A 20,400-nucleotide genomic window follows, 5' to 3' on the forward strand; every position below is an offset into this window, starting at 1 on the left:
TGGCGCGTGAAATCGCAAGGCAATTCCTTTCCTGTTATCATGCAGACTTGCCTTCTAATTTCTTTCTTCATATTTTTTGTAAATATTCATGGACATTTGTTTCAACTGTTTGACCCGAGTCATTGTCTCTGTTTCACTCGCTTTCTTTCTGATGACTACTCGTTGTCTGTTTACACTTTCAATTAGCCTGTACTTGGTTGCCAACTTTATTGACCTTTTCCTCCATTCTGTGTCCATGCTTCTCACGTCTACATACTTGCGCACTTTAACCGACCATTCATTTCAATCCATGCTGCTGAGTCTTCAAAACTAATTTGCCCTGCGCTTGTCCGACTTCAAACGAGGCCACATCCATGTCACCCTGCACTGCCTTTATTGTCGTTTTGCCCTGGCCTACCGAAGCCAGCCTGCTTGCCTATCTATGGATAACTTCTAGCCCCGACAAGATATCCGCTTTTAGGCACAAAATGACATTCGCGAACGTTTGTGCTGTCGCCAATTATTCCTATTCAGATTCCAAGCAACACCTCATATTCATTGCGGCCCCAAAGTTCTATGTGTTTCATTATTGTTCCATTTGCTTCTACTCTACGTTCCGATCATATTGGTGGGTGCTTGAGTAGGCCTTTCCTTCGTTTATCTATATGCCGACGTACTTATATTGCATGACTATGGGTATGACTTGATGTTGAATTGACACAACGTAATTACTCGTCTATTTATTGAACGTCATAATTCTCAATTTCAATTTGCTCGAATTAAGGCCTAAATTTGTTGCTGCGTTTCCACATATATTCGCAAGTGTCTGTAAATTCCTTGCATTGTCGGCTAGCAGCACTATTTCGTCCGCATACATCAGTCGGGGCAGCTTATGTTGCACCATTTGCCCATTACAAATGGATGATAAATCAAACCCCAGTTCAGTACTTTCCAGTAGTGTATCCATGCCCTTAACATAAAGCGTAATTATGAATGGAGACAGAGGACCTCCTTGCTTCGGTCCTAGGTCAATTTCCACCGCTTCATTATATTTTCGGCCTTCCCACACATTTGTACCCGGTCGTCCCTGTTTATCTGCCTCAGAAGCTCCACTGTATCGTCAGCTATCGTGCTTGAGAATATTCCATAATGATTCTCTGTCTACATTGTCGTAGGCTTTTTTAATATACAGAAATGCTGTCGATAAAGGTCTTCCTGAACTACTAAATTCTCTATGGACTGAGTTGGTACAAACATTATCCTCTCAGTGTCTGCCAGGTCTGAACCCATTCTGTAGTTCTCCAAGCACATCATTTTGAGCGCAGCTCTTAGGCGCCTGTTCGTGCGTTGGGCTTGCCTCGGTGCCGTTTCTCGGCGTAAATGAGCAAAATCGCACATCGAGCACAGCGAAAGATGAAAGTGAACGTGGAGCGCAGTGTTAATGAAAGAAGAGCGCGCGAGGAGTAAAGTGGAGGAGTGGAGGAGATGAGGCCTGCGCATGCGCTGGGTTGTCGGCAGTGAAGGCATCCGCAGCCGCGTGAGCGATCTGAACTGCGTCCCCGAAGGTGGACCAGGGTGGCGCGAGGTGGCGACGGCTACGCTCGTCCGCGGCGTCAGCTGCTGAGGTCAGCCCGCGGTGCCAGTGTGGAAGGGATCACTGTCCTGCAAGTGGCGATGGCAAGCGGCTAAGGCTGAGGCTCGATGTGACGCTCCCTTGGGTGTTATCGCCGCTGACATTGGTGGCATGACACGACGGAGAGCCGCCCCCGTCGTTGGTGGAAAAGCGTAGTGCCGCGCAAAACGGGCTGTGCGGCGACGATGGCTACGGTGTGGAGCCAAAGTAGCGCGCGCGTCGCCTGTATTGAAACAAAGCACGCTACTCACAGCGTTCTGTTGCTAATATAAATCATGTAACTATACAATCACAATAGAACATATCGACGGGGAACATAAAAATACCTATAGAGCTTCGTTCAAACTTTACATTAGGGACTATCTTAAATGTTGGGGAATTTTTTTTCCAGATTTCGACAGTTCTAATTTCATGCCTTGCATTGCCATTGTATGTATCACCAACTGTACTGTAACTAGCTTGTACGAGTTGTGCTATACTTATAACCTTCGCATTTGTAGTTGAGGTACATCTTGACTTCACGCCATCCAATGGCAATTTTCTTCAATGTAATCGCTCCCTCAATGGCATTAGTGAGCATTGCCGAGCTGCTTCGGCCATTCGAGGTTGTTTATAAGCTGTATTGGAATTTCGTCGGGTCCTGTGCCGGTTTATTATGGGTATTTTCTTCTGCTTTTTTAAAGTAAAAGCTTTCTATGCTAAATTTTGATTTCTCAGGCTGCTCTGTTATTGCTGGTTCTGTTTGGCTGTGAATTAGGCTTTCATCTAGGCACATGCGCAGAGCTAAGAGCCATCTGATTGCGGTATAGGGAACGCAGCGGCATGTGTACGCCGCTGCGATGGGTTGGCGTATTCGGCAAGAGAACAACCAGGCCCAAGGCACTTTCACGAAACCCGGCGCAGTTCACAACGAGAACCTTTGCTTTCTAAATGGAGCTAGCTGGGCAGGCCACGTGCTGCGTAAGGCACCTAACCGGTAAACCATTAGAGTTAGAGAATTGGATGGCTGCCAAGGAAACTCAAGCGCAGTCGATGACAGCAGCAAATTATGTGGCGTGATGAAAATAACAAAATTGCAGCCGAAAGTTGGAATCAGTTTGCGCATTACAATGGTAATTGCAAATTCTTAGGAAAGGTGTTTGTCCTGCAGTGGACATAAAAGAAAGCAATGATCATGATGACATAACACTGCAGCGTCCGGATCAGCTTCATAGTCCACATTGCTGATTTGCAAAAAAAATGTATGGTCCAATGTAAAAGGTCGGCAACTTTTCCAAGAAGGCTGAGCCAACGGAGTGTTTCAAATCTGGAGCGGCAAGCTTCTGGAAGGAGTACGGGACCACGCGGCGTACGTGTAAACGGACCATGGACTTCCCGCGCTCCAAGATCTTTTGTCGACTGGAATTCTACTTCACAATGCTTTCGCTTTTTAAGTCGCGCGCACAATATGGTGTCATAGAAAAAGAAAGCTCCATCGCTTCATGCAGCTTGAGAAACCCTTTCTCGTGACTTAAACACGCTGTTGACGTCAATTTATAGTCATCATCATTATCAGCAGCAGCAGCCTGGCTACGCCCACTGCAGGGCAAGGGCCTCTCCCATACTTCTCCAACTACCCCAGTCATGTGCTAATTGTGGCCATGTTGTCACTGCAAACTTAAACTCCTCCGCCCACCTAAGTTTCTGCCACCCCCTGCTACGCTTCCCTTGTCTTGGGATTCAGTCCTTAACCATTAATGACAACCGGTTATCTTCCCTTCTCATTACATGCCCTGCCCATGCCCATTTCTTTTTCGTGATTTCAACTAAGATTTGATTAACTCGCGTTTGTTCCCTCAGCCCCAATCTGCTCTCTTCATATCCCTTAACGTTGCACCTATAATTATTCTTTCCATAGCTCGTTGCGTAGTCCTCAATTTCAGTAGAGTCCTATTCGTAAGCCGCCATGTATCTGCCCCGTAGGTGAATACTGATAAGGCACAGCTGTTATACACTTTTTTCTAGAAGGATAATGGCTTCCTGCTGTTCATGATCTGAGAATGCCTGCCAAATGGATCGCAGCCCACTCTTATTCTTCTGATTATCTTAGTCTCATGATCAGGATCCGCGGTCACTACCTGTCCTAGGTAGATGTATTCCCTAACCACATCCAGTGCTTCGCTACCTATCATAAACTGCTGTTTTCTTCCAAGACTGTTAAATATTACTTTAGTTTTCCGCAGATTAACTTTTAGACCCACCCTTCTGCTTTGCCAGTCCAAGTCAGTGAGCATGCATTGCAATTGGTCCCCTTAGTTACTAAGCAAGGCAATAACATCAGCGAATCGCAAGTTACTAAGGTACTCTGCATTAACTCTTCTCCCCAATTCTTCCCAATCCAGGTCTCTGAATACCTCACGTAAACACTCTGTGAATAGCATTGGGAATATCGTAGTTCCCTGCTTGACGCCCTCCTTTATTGGAATTCCGTTGCTTTCTTTATGGAGGACTACGGTGGCTGTGGAGCCGCTATACATATCATTCAGTATTTTTACATATGGCTCGTCTACACCTTGATTCCGTAATGCCTGCATGACTGCTGGTGTTTCGACTCAATCAAACGATTTCTCGTAATGAATGAAAAATATATATAAGGGTTCATGATATTCCGCACAATTCCCTATCGCCCGATTGATAGTTTGAATATGGTCTGTTGTTGAGTAACCTTTACCAACACCTGCCTGGTCCTTTGGTTGACAGAAGTCTAAGGTGTTCCTGATTATATTCGCGATTACCTAGCAATACACTTTGTAGGCAACAGATAGTAAACTGATCGGTCTATAATCTTTCAAGTCTTAGGCGTCCCCTTTATTATGGATTAAGATAAGGCTGGCGTATTTCCAAGATTCCGGTACGCACGAGGTCATGAGGCATTGCGTATACAGGGTGGCCAGTTTGTCTAGAACAATCTGCCCACCATCCTTCAACAAAGCTGCTTTTACCTGAGCCATCCCAGCTGCCTTCCCCTTTTGCATAGCTCTCAAGGCTTTCTTTTCTTCTTCCGGCGTTACTTGTGGAATGTCAAGTACCGCTATACTATTCCTTCTTCCATTATCATCGTTGGTGCCACTGGTACTGTATACATCTCTATAGAACTCCTCAGCCACTTCAACTATCTTATCCATATTAGTAATGATATTGCCGGCTTTGTCTCTTAACACATACATATTATTCTTGGCTATTCCTAGTTTCCTCTTCACCGCTTTTAGGCTTCCTCCGTTTCTGAGAGCATGTTCAATTCTTTTCATATTATACTTTCTTATGTCAGCTGTCTTATGCTCGTTGATTAAGGTGAAAAGTTCTGCCAGTTCTATTCCAGCTGTAGGGTTCAGGCTTTCATACATTGACATTTCTTAATCAGATCTTTCGTCTCCTGCGGCAACTTACCGGTATCCTGTCTAACGGAGCTACCAGCGACTTCTATTGGACATACCTTAATCATGCCTGTAAGATTGTCGTTCATTGCGTCAACACTAAGGTGCTCTTCTTCAGTTAAGGCCGAATACCTGTTCTATAGCTTGATCCGGAATACTTCTTTTTTCCCTCTTACCGCTAACTCAATGATTGGCTTCTCATGTACCAGTTTCTTCCGTTCCATTCTCAAGTTAAGGCTAATTCGAGATCTCACCATCCTATAGTCACTGCAGTGCACCTTGCCGAGCACGTCCACATCTTGCATGATGCCAGGCTTAGCGCAGAGTATGAAGTCTATTTCATTTATAGCCTCGCCATTCGGGCTCGTCCACGTCCACTTTCGGTTATCCCGCTTGCGGAAGAAGGTATTCATTATCCGCAAATGATTCCGATCTGCAAACTCTACTAATAATTCTCCCCTGCTATTCCTAGACCCTATGCCATAGTCTCCCACTCACTTGTCTCAAGCATGCTTCTTGCCTACCCTAGCATTGAAGTCGCCCTTCAGTATAGTGCGTTTTGTTTTTACTTTACCCATCGCCGATTCAACGTCTTCATAGATGCTTTCTACTTGCTGGTCATCATGACTTGATGTGGGCGCGTAGGCCTCTACGACCTTCAATTTGTACCTCGTATTAGGCTTCACTGCAAGACCTGCCACCGTTTCATTATTGCTATAGAATTCCTGTATGTTACCAGCTCTATCCTTTTTAATCAGGAATCCGTCTCCTAGTTCTCGTTTTTCCGCTAAGCCCCGGTAGCACAGGACGTGCACGCTTTTAGCAGTGTATATGCTGTATTTGTCCTGCTAACCTCACTGAGTCTTATTATACCCCAATTAATGCCCGCTAATTCCTCCAAAAGCACTGCTAGGCTCGCCTCACTAAATAACGTTCTAGCGTTAAACGTTGCCAGGTTCAGATTCCAATGGCGGTCTGTCCAGATCCAGAGATTCTTAAAACCCTGGGGTGCGTCACAGGTCTGACCGCCGCCATGGTCAATTGCTTCGCAGCTGCTGGGGACACATAGTAGAACAATTTTTAGTAAGACACATTATTTTTGCGCTGTCCCGCAGCTTTCATGAAAGGGAAATTTTTTCATCCACTTCTATCGTCTTGGAATATATTCTAGTGGATGAAATATTTTCACCTTTCATAAACTTACAGCAGCAAGCTCCCGTTCCAGTCAATGGTCTCTTCGCCCTGTGCGGAGGAGAGCGAACGATGCGTCTTTGCGATACAAACGAGGCCGAAACTACATGACTGTCTTGAGAAGTACGAGGGAGACTATTTCGGGTGGGATGCAATTTGTCGTAGCGGCCGACAGTGCGTCCTGTATCAGCGATCTTTCACTCGCTGTTGTCGTTTCGTTGCGTGCGCAGAGCACCAAGATTGATTTTACGGACGCCTAAGCGTGTGCGAATATTCTAAAATTTCAAAAAGACAATGCAGCATTTGCCTTTCCGATTTCTTCGCCGAACGGCATATTCGTTTTTCACAAATTCAGATGTTCTTTCAAAATTTGCGACTGCTTCACTTTGTCAACTGTGCATGATCAGCACTGTGTAAAAGAGGTACAATATTAAAAATACATTCTGCGGTATTACGCATCAATATGTTATGTTTGTACGACATGCAGTACTGTGGGACTCCAGGTTATTTTGACCACTTGTATTTCTTTACCGCACATACAGTGCACGGTACACGAGCGTTCGTGTATTCCACCACCATAGGGAGCTGAAAACCATGGCTGGAATTGCACGCTCCACCTTGATTCCAGCTGCGCAACACCAGAGCCACTGAACTGACGAACAATGCGACAACATTCATCGTTGCCATATTGATGATAAATTGTGCCTTTAATGTGAAGTGTGAGCAATTTTTGTCATTAATCCGAGCAGGGTTCCGCCTAGGTTACCCTGGCAATTGGTGAATCGTGAACAGAGTAAAGAAAGAGAACCCATTGAAAGCAATCATAACACTATATCGGCCTATGCGCACACATTTAATTTTATTGTCTCAAGCACACTCCCATGACGAGGTGTAACTTTGCATGAGAAATGTCAAGACTGTGACACGCAGTTCGCTGATTTCCCATTCAGAGTTGAGAGTCTGGACACGACGAACCTATATGAGTCTGTCAGCAGATCACTCTAGAAGCCACATTGAGCTGATAACAGCGGAGCTAATACTCTCGACTGGCAAGACTGACACTGGCTTCACTATTTTTCCGGCTGTCTACGGTATTATTTTAGAGCGAGCCTGTTTGTGGCTAGGGTTCCGTGTATTTTTTATGTGCGTGAGCAAAAATGTGGGCCGGTCCTGCTCATGGAGCAGAAAGGGTCCAAGCGCAATGGCAAATGCCCCTGTGGACTCCGGATAGTGGGCTTCGGGACCTCTAACACACACTTGAACTACCCCTGTCACTCCCGGGACCCAGAGATGTCCCAGGAACAAGAGTAACAACACGATTGGAACTTAGCCCAGCCGACCCACGTAGACCATGGCTACGTTCGCACCGCCCTCTCTTTGTGGGCGTTCCAATAGCCTGCGTGCCTAGTTTCCTGCAGCTCTCCCACGCCCCTGCTCCGTCGCGCGTTTATATAAGACAAGGTGCCGTTCTCTATTTTGAATTTCACTTCTCTCATCGTAATGGGGAGGCCGCATGTAGCGTGCGCTCCCGGCGACGACTGCATTCTCTTCTCTGTTCTTGCCGTCACTCTTCGTAGGCGCGTTGCTCCTCGGGAGTACGAACTGTCATCGGCCTCCCCATTCTGTGTCACTTCTGTTTCCTGTACTAAACAGCTCTGCCGGTCATCCAAATTTGCAGAGTGTAATTGCTGATGAATTATGCGTATTGTCACTAGGACCATATAAAGCCAGAGGGCAAAGAAGCCAAGGAAAGCAATGGGCCCATTTGCTGTCGTTCAAATTGAAATGTAGAAAAACTGAAGAAAAGGAGAAATTAAAGTGGGCGCAAAGATAACTTGTCGCCAGTGGGAGACAATCAGTCATGCTACAACGATGGCTATCAATCCGTCCACTACCTTGGGCATTTACAAGTATAGTAGATATAGCCCTGGGACTGCTGGCCAGCGCAACTCAGTGCCATGGCGGGCGGAGTGGAACATCCTCTATGCCTAAGAGTAACAAGTGAACTTAGGAGACCAGGCACATGACTTAGTGAAAGTTGAATTGCGAAATGTGTTTTTTCTGAGCTGTATAAGATTTGGTAAAAGTAGAATTACACAACAAAATGTGACGCAATAAATATAAACGAGAAGAAAGCGAACCAAGGGGCCCGGCTTTCGTAAGTCTCAACCACGTAAAACCAAAATACAATTTCAGCAAGTAAGGTATGTAAGGAATAACTTGTTTATTGATTTGTTTGTATATTCTTCTAAACAAGAACAATTTGAAATTGATAAAGTAAATGAAAAGGGATGAAAAAGCAGCTGCCCGCAGCTGGGATATAAACCCACGTCTTCGCATTACCCGTGCGATGTTCTTACCAATTGAGATACCGCGGCGTTGTCTTCCCATTCAGTTTCGCCGGTATTTATGTACGTACACTTGAGTTATTCCTGGGAGTGTTGGCCGGTACCCCCACTCACTCCCTTGGGGACTGCTAGAGGACATACCGTATGCTGCAAGGCGTCATGAGGTGCGTGAACTAGGTAACGGGCAAGTGACCAATCAACCCCCGTATTCTACTTCAAGGCATCAGAGAAGACGAAAACGAGACCCTCGATGTCTCACGCAAGAGAAGAATAGGATTCGAGGTACCCGGTTTTTGTTAATCACAACCGCACAAAGCCAACAGACAATAACAAGCAACGCATCAGGGCAATTAAAGGTGTCTACAAATAAGCAACAAATAAATAAAAATGTAATTCCATGATTACCTTGTTGTCATTTGCGGTTGCATTTATGTGGGTGTGACCATAAAAATATGTGCGTTAAGCTACATTTCATACTGTGCAATAAAGTTCAGAGCCCAACCTCCCTTGCAGCGGGTGTAAAAATCGAGCCTTTCGGGCATTTTGTCTTCTCTTTCTTTCTTTTAGCTTCTTTTTTTCTGGTGGGTGCGGGGTAAGGGAATGCCGTTAAGTGTACGACACGACGGCAGCAAGCGCATACTACCAGCCTTCTCCTATCGCTATTTATGCACAAGCTCGCCGTGGTTCTGAGCCGTGTGGCGGCGTGAGGTGCGTCTCTGTTGCGGATCGAGTGGCGCAGGTACCGCAAGGACGAGGATGCTCTGGACGAGATGTCCGAAACCGGTGCGGGTGGCGCCGGTGGCACTGGAGTCGCGTCCTGGTCTGCTGCCAAGGCTGCCACGGCCTCCTCGTCGTCGGCTGCTCGACTGCAGCCGAGGATGTCGCCGGCAGGCAGCGACCCAGGTCAACGAGGGCCGCTCGAGCCGAGGTCGGCGGAATCTGAGCCTGGTAAGCTGCGGGCGTTACACGTTTCACGGGCCTACATGGTCGGTAGCAATTTTCGGGGTATCCTTTCATCAAAATCAGATTCATTAAATGCAGCAACATTGATGCAGTTTGCGTCTCTTTTATCCTCGTACGCTTTAAAAGTACACTAAAGATAAAGTTATTGCCTTGCATAAGTAGTAGATTACCCTTCTACAATTAAAAAAAAAACACTGTTATTGTGGGAAGAGGCTCGGTAAGCTATGAAATGCCCAAATAACGAAGACGGGGGACGACGCGACCTAGAAGTTTCCGCAATCACATCATGAAATTTCACAGCGTTTTCTCGGACCTAAATTTTCCTTCTCGGTAAAGATGCTTCACTTGGTAAAAGAGCTAAAGAGTGAATTTAGAAACTTTCATAAAAGTTTGCGCACGTAGGAAGGAATAGGCCATCCGTGGCGGCACGCTGACGTAACGGGTAGGGTGATTGAATGCAAAAGTTAAGAAAAACTGAAATTCCCACCGTCATTTCTTGTTCTATCAGGCTACCTATACCAAAAGCTAACTGTGATATCGTCTCTACACAATATTTTACCAGTTCAAAGTGATCGTTTGCTTCTTTTAAGTGACACGTGTACCTGTTTATCCTGTTTCCGGGGACCGCATGTCACCCCTTAATAGGTTAAAGTTGTTGTTCAGGGCAAGACGCGCCTGCAAGATTTGATACTGATTCGAATGCTGCCGTTGTTTTTAGCCGTTGTGTTTGTTCTCGCTGAAACTCTTGTGATGAAGATGTATGCGGAACAGGAATAGTGTTGTACTTTCTGGAAGGCATACAAGTACCAGTGAGTAACCCAGAACCTCGAGTCATGTATAAGAGCTGAAGGGCATTACCCGCAGATCAGATTTTCGACCATCGCCTTCTGTGCTCGCAGCTATCGTTGTGCTTTGTGTGTCACTTGCTTTTAGAGGCACTAAGTTCACCCAATAAAGAGTCAGTTTCGTTATACGCAGTTTTGGTTACTGTGTTCTTTACGGTCACTTCTAATGACATCTGGTGAAGGCGGTTGTGCGTTCACGTAGCTGGCGCCCCCGCAAAGCCGTGACTCAAGCCTGAACCACGAAGACAGCGCCAGCGTCACCGGACCATCGCGCTAGCCCCCCACTAAAAAACCTGCTCCCAAAGCATGAATTTCTACATGGGACCAAGGCCAAGTCAGCCGCCACAGATGACGAATACCGCATCCCCCACAGCCATCGTCCTGCTGCATCCAATGAGGCCACGTGTTATCCATGTTTCAGAATACCCAGAAACCTGGCTGAATGCTTTTCAAAGGATCTCGACCACGGTGGAAGAACAGATAAGGTGTTTGAACGGCACCGTCTATCCACAGATCGAGCTGACCAGAACTCTGTTCGGCTTTCACCCCTTACCGGCAGGAACAGTGTAGTGTTCGGAAGAGTCATCATTTTCTGTCGTCTGCAACTCCAGCCCTTCACACTAAGAGTGTAATGCCTAATTTGGGAACACATTTAATCGTTAATAGTGTAAGTGCAAGAGACTGGTAGCTTTATAGCGATAAGGAACAATGGAAAAATCAAAACTGAACAGAGATAATGCCCATGGGGATACCAGGGCTACATGAAAGATGCATGGGGACGCGTATAGTAGGGGTGGGCTAAATGGAAATTTGGGGAGGGGGGGGGAGGTTGAACCTAAATGTGGCGGTGGGTCAACCTAACTTTATTGGGGGGTGAGGACAGCCCATGAATATTGGTGGTGGGCCAATTTGCAATTTGGGGTTCGGGAAACCTAAGTTTAGGGGTGAGCAATTGAAGTGTAGGGTTATGTTTGCGAATACTTAGACAACTTAAGTGGTGTTTGGCCACACCTTTAAACATTGTTTTATTCACGAACAATCGTTATCACATTATTCTAGTTGTCCTGTACATCAATCAGGTAATACAGGATGCTTCACGCAAGTTCAACCAAGGATTTTAAACATTGTGGTTAGCCGTAGCTCAATGGAATCAATGGTGTTTGCCGTCATGTGGCGCTCCTCAAATTTTTTTATATTCCACCTAATTAGTTAATTAACAAAGATATAATATGCAAACCTTTTATTATTCACTCTAGGGCAAAGTGCGTTTCGTTGCGTCGTAGCGGGGTACAGAAACGACCAATATAATTTTTTGTGGCAACGTACATGATGTGTGGCAATTTTTTTTCGCCATTCAAAAAGAGCCCGCGAAATGTGAAATGACACCACGTGATTGCGCGCTGCGCCATCGTATTGCAGTGCTCCCAACCATGCGTCGAGTTATCAGGGACAACAGCGCTTCTTTTCCGTGTGCCACCGCCAAGGGTGCTGACGCTCTGTGAAGCACGTGCCGAGAGCCGCGTGCACCGCGGGCAATCGCTTCGCCGCGGTCCGGCCTCACGGTTCTACCTCAAAACGCGCGGTTCAGACCGCTGCATTGCAATAGCGCATGAGCGCAGTCACGTGTGGTTTTATTTCATATTTCGCGCACTCTCTTTAAACGCCGAATAATGTCAGCACGCATCATGAACGTTGCCACAAAAAATTGCAAGAGCCATTTCTGAACCCATCCACCGTCTACACATACGTCAGTATTTGCCTCGTGGCAAACGTATAACGCCTTTGTGCTGTTGAGATGTAACATTGCTAGCAAATAGAAGTCGAAGATAGGGATCGGGAGAAGACCACCTTCATCACGCCGGACGGCCTCTACGAGTTGAAGGTCATGCCATTCGGGTTGTCCTCAGTGCCTGCAGCGTTTCAGCGTGTGATGGACACAGTGCTAGGAGGGTTGAAGTTGCAAACTTGTCTCGCCTGTTTGGATGACGTCGTCGCCTTCGCCGGGAAATTCACGATCATTTTAGGCGGTTTGTGACAGTATTAGAGGACATCAAACTATCCGGGCTCAATCTGAAGCCGGAAGAGTTCTGCATCGTTTACGATAAGCTTCTTTTCCTGTCAACGTCATCAGCAAACGTGGAATCCGTCCTGATCTACAGAAAATATTTGCCAATGCTAACTTACCACAGCCAGTCGACAAGAAGAGAGTGATAAGATTCCATGGCCTGTGCGCCTATTATAGAGCCTTCGTCAAGTATGTTTCCACATCGCCGAGCCGATAACCATCTCGAAAAATGAGACGTCGAGTTTACGTCGTAAGCACCGCAAGCCGAAGCATTCGAAAAACATCAACCACGTCTGCAATCCCCGCCAAAACTCATCCACTTTGTCAAACTCTGATACGCAAATCCACACCGACGCAAATAGGGTAGTCATCGTTGCCGTGCTGGTCGAAAGGAATGACACGCTTGAACGGCTGCAGCTTACGCTAGCCGCTCGTTATCGAAAGTGGAAGTCAGTTATTCTAGCACGGAAAGAACTCGTCGTCGATTACGATATTCCTTACTGAAAATTCGGAGCGCAGCTGGTAAGGTTTTTTGACTGGGCGATATATTACGGGAAAAAATTTTATTCTTCACGACAAGATCAGCACGGAGCAGTTGCTGCAATTAGGCCTACACAACACTATAGACGAGCTCATTGAAGCGCAATGTACGGCACAATATGAACGCCTCTCTAAGACTAGAGCAGGCAGACACATCCTAGAGAGATTAGACGTAGGTTACCACACACAGCATGGTGTCAAGGTGGACATACCGAGAGAGATGAAGGAAATATTGGTAATACCTCCCATACCAAAGAACATGCACCCAGAACACAATAAGGACAGAAGAAAGAACACAGCGAAGCAAATACAGAAGAAATTCGGCAGCTACAAGGACGCAGTGTTCGTAGACGCGGCTCGATACAATCGCAGACGGGGGTTTACGGCAGACGTAATCGATAGGGAGAAACGGTGCAAGACGTGCGCGACGATACGCACCACAAGTAACGAGATAGCTGAAGAAGTAGCCATAGCGCTCGCAGTAGCTCAGACTAACGCAACCGTGATAGTCAGCGACTCTCAGACGGCAATAAGAAACATTGCCAACGGCCGAATCTCCCCGGAGGCACTACGAATTCTTCTTTCAGGACGCCAAAATTACAAAAGAAAGATATACATCTCCTGGACACCCGCTCACACCCTCGCGGAGGACGGCAACAACGAGGCGGCACACGACGCGGCTCGAGGGCTTACGGACCGAGCCGCAGTCGCAAGTGACGCCCCGACACCCTCCGGACGTGACGGTGCGGTAAATGAGTGGGAGTGGGAGGACAGAATGACAACATGTAATGACATTACGAAACATTATAGGTTACAGAGGCGCCTATTCCCGCGACCTCACGCAAAATTCACAAAAAAGCAGTCTGTCGCATGGCGTTAGTTACAAACTAGGACATATCCGAATCCTGCGCCCTCGCACATCATACATCCGGATGTATATCCTACGGACAAATGCAAAACATGTGAATCCAGAGCCACTCTGGAGCATATATTATGGGAATGCCGAGCGATAAATAACAATAAAGAAAACGCGTTTTCTAGCAGGAGCCTTCGCACGCGCTGGGAAGCCGCGCAGCTCAGCCCCGACCTCGAAGATGAACTATGGGCCGTCCAGTGGGCCGAGGATGCCGCCAGGACCCAAGAACTCCTGGCCTTCACCTAGGCGGGGCCTTTGGCCCTCCCCACCAACTCGCAGGGCAGACAATAAGGTTCTTTCCTCCTCCTCCTTCATGACAAGATCCTCTCGGTGGCTGCGTTGAGCGTCTGCTCGCGGGGCTCCTTTAGCAGCAGTGGCAAACAAAGCACTTCCACCGGCTGCGTCGTTAATTGTTCGGAAAGAAAGCATGAATACGGGAACGCCTGGCTCACGTCGTCCGCATGCCCGGCGCAGGTGAAGTAGCGCATGCGCAGTGTGCCTCAAGACCTCGGCAGTACCTTTTTTTCCATACATGGTATCGGTGGACGCGCTCGCCGCACGCCTGGTAACTGCCGTTACGCACTCCTCGTGCCAAACTTCGCTTTCCTCTTCACCCTTTCGCCATACTCTCCTACTCCGATTTCCTGCTTGCATTCTCTTCGCTCTCGCCGTCTATCAATCACCGTTGCGCTCCCCCCCCCCCCCCCCCACGCGTTGGCTTTCTCATCCTCCTCTGTCCTCGTTCGTTCTGTTACGCCGATGGACGCTGACGACGCCGACGCCGGAACGGACGCCTTAGAGCTGCACTCTGAAAGAATGTCTTGCTATGATTTAGGTGACCACAAAATTTCGACCTACCTATAGAGCAAGCCGTTCGAAGTCGTGAGTGACCATCACACCTTGGCTTGGCTGTCAGATTTGAAGAACCCATGAGGGCGCCTAGCACACTGGAGCGTGACACTACAAGAATTTGACGTCAGCATTCTCTACAAGTCCAAGTGAAAACATCCTGATCAGGACTACCTGTCTACCGCCCCCATAGACTCGCCGCCGCAAGACGACCAAGACGGGGACACCTTTCCACGAACCACAAACGCCGACGGCTTCGCCATACAGCATCGAAAATATCCGCAACTGAAAACCCTGGCTACGTACTTGGAGGGCAAAACTGACGTTGTCCAAAAGGTGTTTACGCGTTAATTGCCGCCGTTTTCGTTATAGAACTACGTTGTAGGAAAGAGCTTCCGCATTACGCGCAAACTACCTTCTGGTTGTGTACGGAGCACTGCGGCCAGAAGGCCGGTACTAGTGCACTAGGTACTATTGGCCGCGCAAGACCACCGATGCCACTCATTAAATCAAGGCATGCCGAGACTCAGCGACAGAAGACACCACCACAATATTATCAGAAATGCTGCAGTCATTCGAGCTTCCATTACGACCATTCTAACAAATGGGAATGAATTTATTGGAGCCCCTTCTTACGTCCACATCTAGGAATTAGTGGATCGTAGTGGCTATGGACTACGTTACCCACTATCCTTAGTCGAAAGCATAGTGGGTACTTCCCCGCACCCCGTACCTGCAGACAGTGTGGCCGAATGGCAAAATTCTTCGTCGGTGAATTTCCTGCAACCATATTGCGCTCATCATTGACCGAGCAGCCACTTTTACAGCGAAGCTTATCCAACCAATTCTGCAACACTGCCAAACAAGCTACAGGAAGAAAAGTGCCTACCATCCGCCCACAATTCCACCCACCCTAGTCAATACGTTGGCAATGTACGTACGTCGACTCCAGCACAGGACCGTGGGATGCCGCCCTTCCATACGTAACCATAGCTTACAACACGGTGGTGAAAGAATCAACGGGCAGGACGCCGTTCAAGCTGTTTTGCGGAAGGAACCGGGCAACGACGCTCGACTGCATGCTACGGCACGTCACGGACGAAGACAGCCTCAATGTTGCCGCCTGTCTAAGCATGCCGAAGTAGCGCAACAGCTCGCTTTCGTTCGCATAAAGAACCAGCAAATGATGGACAGCCAGTACTACAATCTTCGACGATGTTATGTTACTATATCGTCACTACATCTGCTTTATATTTTATAACCTTTTTGCTCTAGTGTTAGTAGCACTGGTACGATACATATTTAGAGAGGTGCATGGAGGCGTGTTATCCTTTATTCCGGGGACCACATTTCTAGCAGAATAATGTTACCGCTCAGCTTAAGACGCGCCGGCATGACTTGGAACTTGCCGAATGTTATCGTTGTTTCTATATGCTCTGTACATTGCTACGGAGCAGCCGCCACAGTGAGGCTGCACTGAGGAGAAAGAAGACGACGTGTGCCCCGCTTGATATAGCGTCGCCATTTTGGCCTTCCGTTACTTCCCTGTGAATAAATTGTATATAGCATTGGGCTCCAGCTACACGTAACATTTATTTGGCGGAGGTGGACGTTCCCCGTACCCGTCATGTAGGGTGCCTCGATGCGCGCGCGCCCTCTCTAGGGTGAGGTCACCCTTTGGGAGGGCGAGTGCCGCCTCGTCGGCCGGGACAGTCCACCTGCGGCCATGTTCATGCCCTTTCTCGCTGCGGCGCGGCGGCCGTAACACGTGCGTTCGCTCTGTCGCCTTTTCTCTTGGTGCTGACCGGTGGCGCACATCGAAAAATGCCGGGTTGTTGTGTGCCGCAGTGCACCAACCACTCCAGAAAGGGGTGGAGAATGTTTCAGTTCCCGAGGGACCCCAAGAGAAGGCTGCTTTGGACAGTAAAGACCAAGCGCGACAAGTTGCAACCGACAAACACATCGTGCATCTGCAGCGTGAGTAAAACTTTCCTTCGTATGCCAAAGGATTCGCATGTGCGTGCCGTTGAGGTACGCGATTTATTTTTATTGAGAGAACGTGTGGAAGGTCTGAACAGGGACATGTAAATATGATCGCTCTGAAATTAAGTGCCGCTGAGGATTAGCAACTTCGTGCACAGGGATTGTGTGGCAAATGTTGGGAGCAAATTAGATTGCTCACAGAACGAGTATCGCTGCCCGGAAAGTTCCGCACCTTTTAAGAAAACAAAAATTCCCGTGTTCTCTTGACGAGAGCGACTGAAAAAAGAAAAAAAAGGAGGCGTTGTTCGAGTATTTTCCTTCGAATGAGACTTTCTCGCTGAAAAAAAGCTTGAGGCCTTTTTTGGTGCGCCTGCTCTTCTGACTCACTGACTGCATTTTAACTTGAAACAATGAACATGAAATCTCTTCACAATGGCGCACACAATTCCCCTTCATAGTAAAATAAAGGAAAAGTGCAGTCTATTTCGATTATGTGGGCTCCTAAGCAGTCATTATGTTGTGTAAAGGCGAGAGCGTTACTTGTTGCTGAGTGTAGGGCTGCGGCGAAATGCTACTGCAATGTGTAGTGCGGCTATGTAATTTTTGCGAGGCTCCGAAAGTTGCTTATTATGAGGTCGCGACAAAGCGAGACGACAAATCGGTCATATTGCGATCTCTCAGCTGGGTTTTATTTGCGGAGTTCTCACCATGCCCTGCCGCCTACGGCCACGCTTTGCTGTCTCGAGTGGTGATGTGGACGCGAGTGATTGAACCTCAGACGGTGAAGACGACATAGCACCGCAACCTCGCTCTCCGAAAACTGAAGGCCAGCTGATGTTGACCGCGGGACTTTCCTTTTAATGCACTCGGTAGCTGCAGAAATATTCCGCTGTCTGCTCGCTCCTTCCTTCCCAAGAAAGCTATGCTCGATCCCAAGAAAGCTATGCACCAACTCGCCCAGCAAGAAGTTCTTCTACATTCCTTCACCACGCCGACAGGTTTAAACTTGTGCATTGTCACCCCCGCGGTGACAATACACTCGTCATAACCCCCCCCCCCCGCCCCCCGGGTTAAATAGGGGGGGGGGGAGGTGCTGCTGCCACGGCAACGGCGGGCTTTTCGCACAACGAGCCAAGGAATGCGAGAGCTGCCCTCGCATTAAAACGTTTAGCGACAGCCGTAACAGTGTACCGACTGCAGCTCACATCACTCATGCCACCTAATTGATTTCATTGCTCGGTATAAGATGCGCGGAAAGCCGCTTATAGTACACATAGCATAATTGTGCTCATGTGCTTGTTACAAATAAAATTAGTGGTACTGTCCTAAAATTTCATAACAGCTGAGAAAAAGTGAATTTGTTCGATTAGTAATGCATGCGAAAATAAAGCTTCACTTTTTCAGTGCATTCTGCATAGGCTTTTCTTGGTACCTGCTATCACTTATTTCGCACCCTGTCCTTGAGCACATGCACCCCCTCGTCTCTATGACCTGCATTGTTTGCTGCGAGCACATATTTATGATGACTGGAATTTTTGTTCGCACGTTGCTATATTAATTATCTATACTTGGGGTCTCTAAATAAAATCTCGCTCTGGGTGCTCTACGGATGCTCTCCGTCAAGCAAGTGTAAAACAAAGTTTCATTTATGACACACCTGGTTATACTACACAGTTTTGGACATACCAGTTATATGATATACTTGGTTTTGTCTATATCATCTACAGTGAAACAAAAATGCTAATGTGCCTCAACCTTACACATTCATTTGCAGGCTCACTTTGAACCAAGCAGCTTTGAACAGCATCGTTCAGATGGATGGAAAAAGCTGAAGCCGAATGCAGTTCCAACTCTTTTTTCATTCAAACGTAAGTTGTTATTTCTAAAGTCCGGATAAGTATTATATAGCTATTGTTACCTGCATTGCTTACAAGCCGTCTCGGGAACATGCTTGTGGATAGCATTAAATAAAAAAAACATTTTTAACCTTCTGGAAATGTCGGGTTCGTGCACGTTAGCGTACAACATTAACATGCTTGCTCCAGTTTATGTGCGTTCTCAAGAGTACACTGTAGAAAAGATGTGATCCTTGGTCCCATCTTGCTTGTTGTAGAAAAGAATGTACTAGCTCGCCAGGTCGAATAAACCGATCTTAAAGTGCATATTTTTTTATGTTGCAGCTTTACCTAAGGAGCGAAAAGCACCGAAGGAGAGAGCGGCTTCAGAGATCTCGCTCTCAAATGGTAAATCAGATGCGACCCCCGTGGAAGCAAGCAGCTCGTCATGTGAAGGAATAACGCTCTCTGAGACCACGGAGCAGTCTCAATTCAGACCTCCGCTTCAGAAAGATACATCCGAAATGGACTCGTTCCAGGTCAGCAATGTCATTGCTGAGTATCCACAGCAGGTTCAGGATGCAGACAGGAGAGAGCAAGCCGGCGAACCTAGTGGGACCCAGACTGCTTCCTCGTATTCTGCAGAGCTGAAGAAGCAGCTAGCGGACATCACGAGGAAATACACAGACCTTCAGGACCATCATGCTGCCGCCAGAAACAGTATTAAGGGCCTCAAAAATCAAGTTCAGAGGCTTGAAAGCGAAATCAGGAATTTTTCAAAAAATGTCAAGTTCCTGAATGAAGATCAGCTCCGTGCTCTGTCTAGGAGCAACAACCGGGGCAATTCCTGGACGCCTGAAACGGTCAAGCAAGGCCTTCAAATTAAGTTCGCTTGCGGGACAACCGGATATGAAACGCTCAGAAAGCTGGGATATCCCCTTCCCTCAAACAGGACACTGACTCGCAGGCTCGAAGGTTTGAAGTTCCTTCCTGGGATACTTCACGAGGTGATTGACGTCATGCGGTGCAAGGCAATGGCCATGGAGGAGGTGGAGAAAGATTGCATCCTTTTTTTGGATGAAATGGAGATTTCAAGTGGATATGAGTTGGACCGTGCTGAAGATGCGCTCCTTGGAGGAAAGACGCTACCGCCAAAGCCTGACGAGCCTGCCAATCACGCGTTAGTGTTCATGCTAGGCGGTTTAAATCAGAGGTGGAAACAGGTGATCGCTTATGAATTCACCGGACATCACGTAGAGGGCTCTGTGCTCAAGCACTATGTCCTTGAGCTTGTTCAATTATGCAGCCAGGTGTCCCTCAGAGTTCGTGTTGTGACATCTGATATGGGTGCGTCAAATCGAGCGATGTGGCGAGACTTTGGCTTTTCAAGCCACAGGAACTCCTCAACTGTGTGCTCTATACCACACCCATGTTTGGATGGAAAGCAACTGTTTTTCACGGATGACCCTGCACACGTTCTCAAAAATCTCAGAGGACAGTTACTAAGTTCATCAGTTTTTACGTTGAGTGACGCCACTGTAAAGGAGAACAACCTGCCATCATCGGAGGTCAAACTCGAGCATGTTCAGGCTGTGCTCGACTATGACGCAGAGCACGAGCTCAAGGTAGCGCCCAACCTATGCGAGGTGCACACTAGCAGTGGCCATTTCACGAAAATGAAAGTTGGTGTTGCCGTTCAGTTTTTCCGCGAAGCACCAGCTGCTATTCGGTTTTTAATAAGAGCATCTGTAATTGAAGAAGAAGCTGAAACCACTGCATGGTTTTTGGAGCTCATTTTCAAATGGTATTCTCTAATGTCGTCTCGCAACCCAACAATGGC

General features: G+C 47.4%; 1 protein-coding gene across 1 annotated transcript in view; it reads left to right on the plus strand.

Annotated features, from left to right (window-relative positions):
• LOC135898305 (microtubule-associated protein futsch-like) overlaps window positions 1-20,400 on the plus strand; it is a 194,666-nt gene that overhangs the window by 102,166 nt on the left and 72,100 nt on the right. Inside the window, exon 6 of the mRNA XM_065427186.1 lies at window positions 9,304-9,512. Coding sequence (XP_065283258.1) covers window positions 9,304-9,512 — 209 coding nt within the window. The remainder of the gene's footprint in view (window positions 1-9,303; window positions 9,513-20,400) is intronic.

Source organism: Dermacentor albipictus, chromosome 5, assembly GCF_038994185.2.
Source record: "Dermacentor albipictus isolate Rhodes 1998 colony chromosome 5, USDA_Dalb.pri_finalv2, whole genome shotgun sequence".
Lineage (NCBI taxonomy): Eukaryota > Metazoa > Arthropoda > Arachnida > Ixodida > Ixodidae > Dermacentor > Dermacentor albipictus.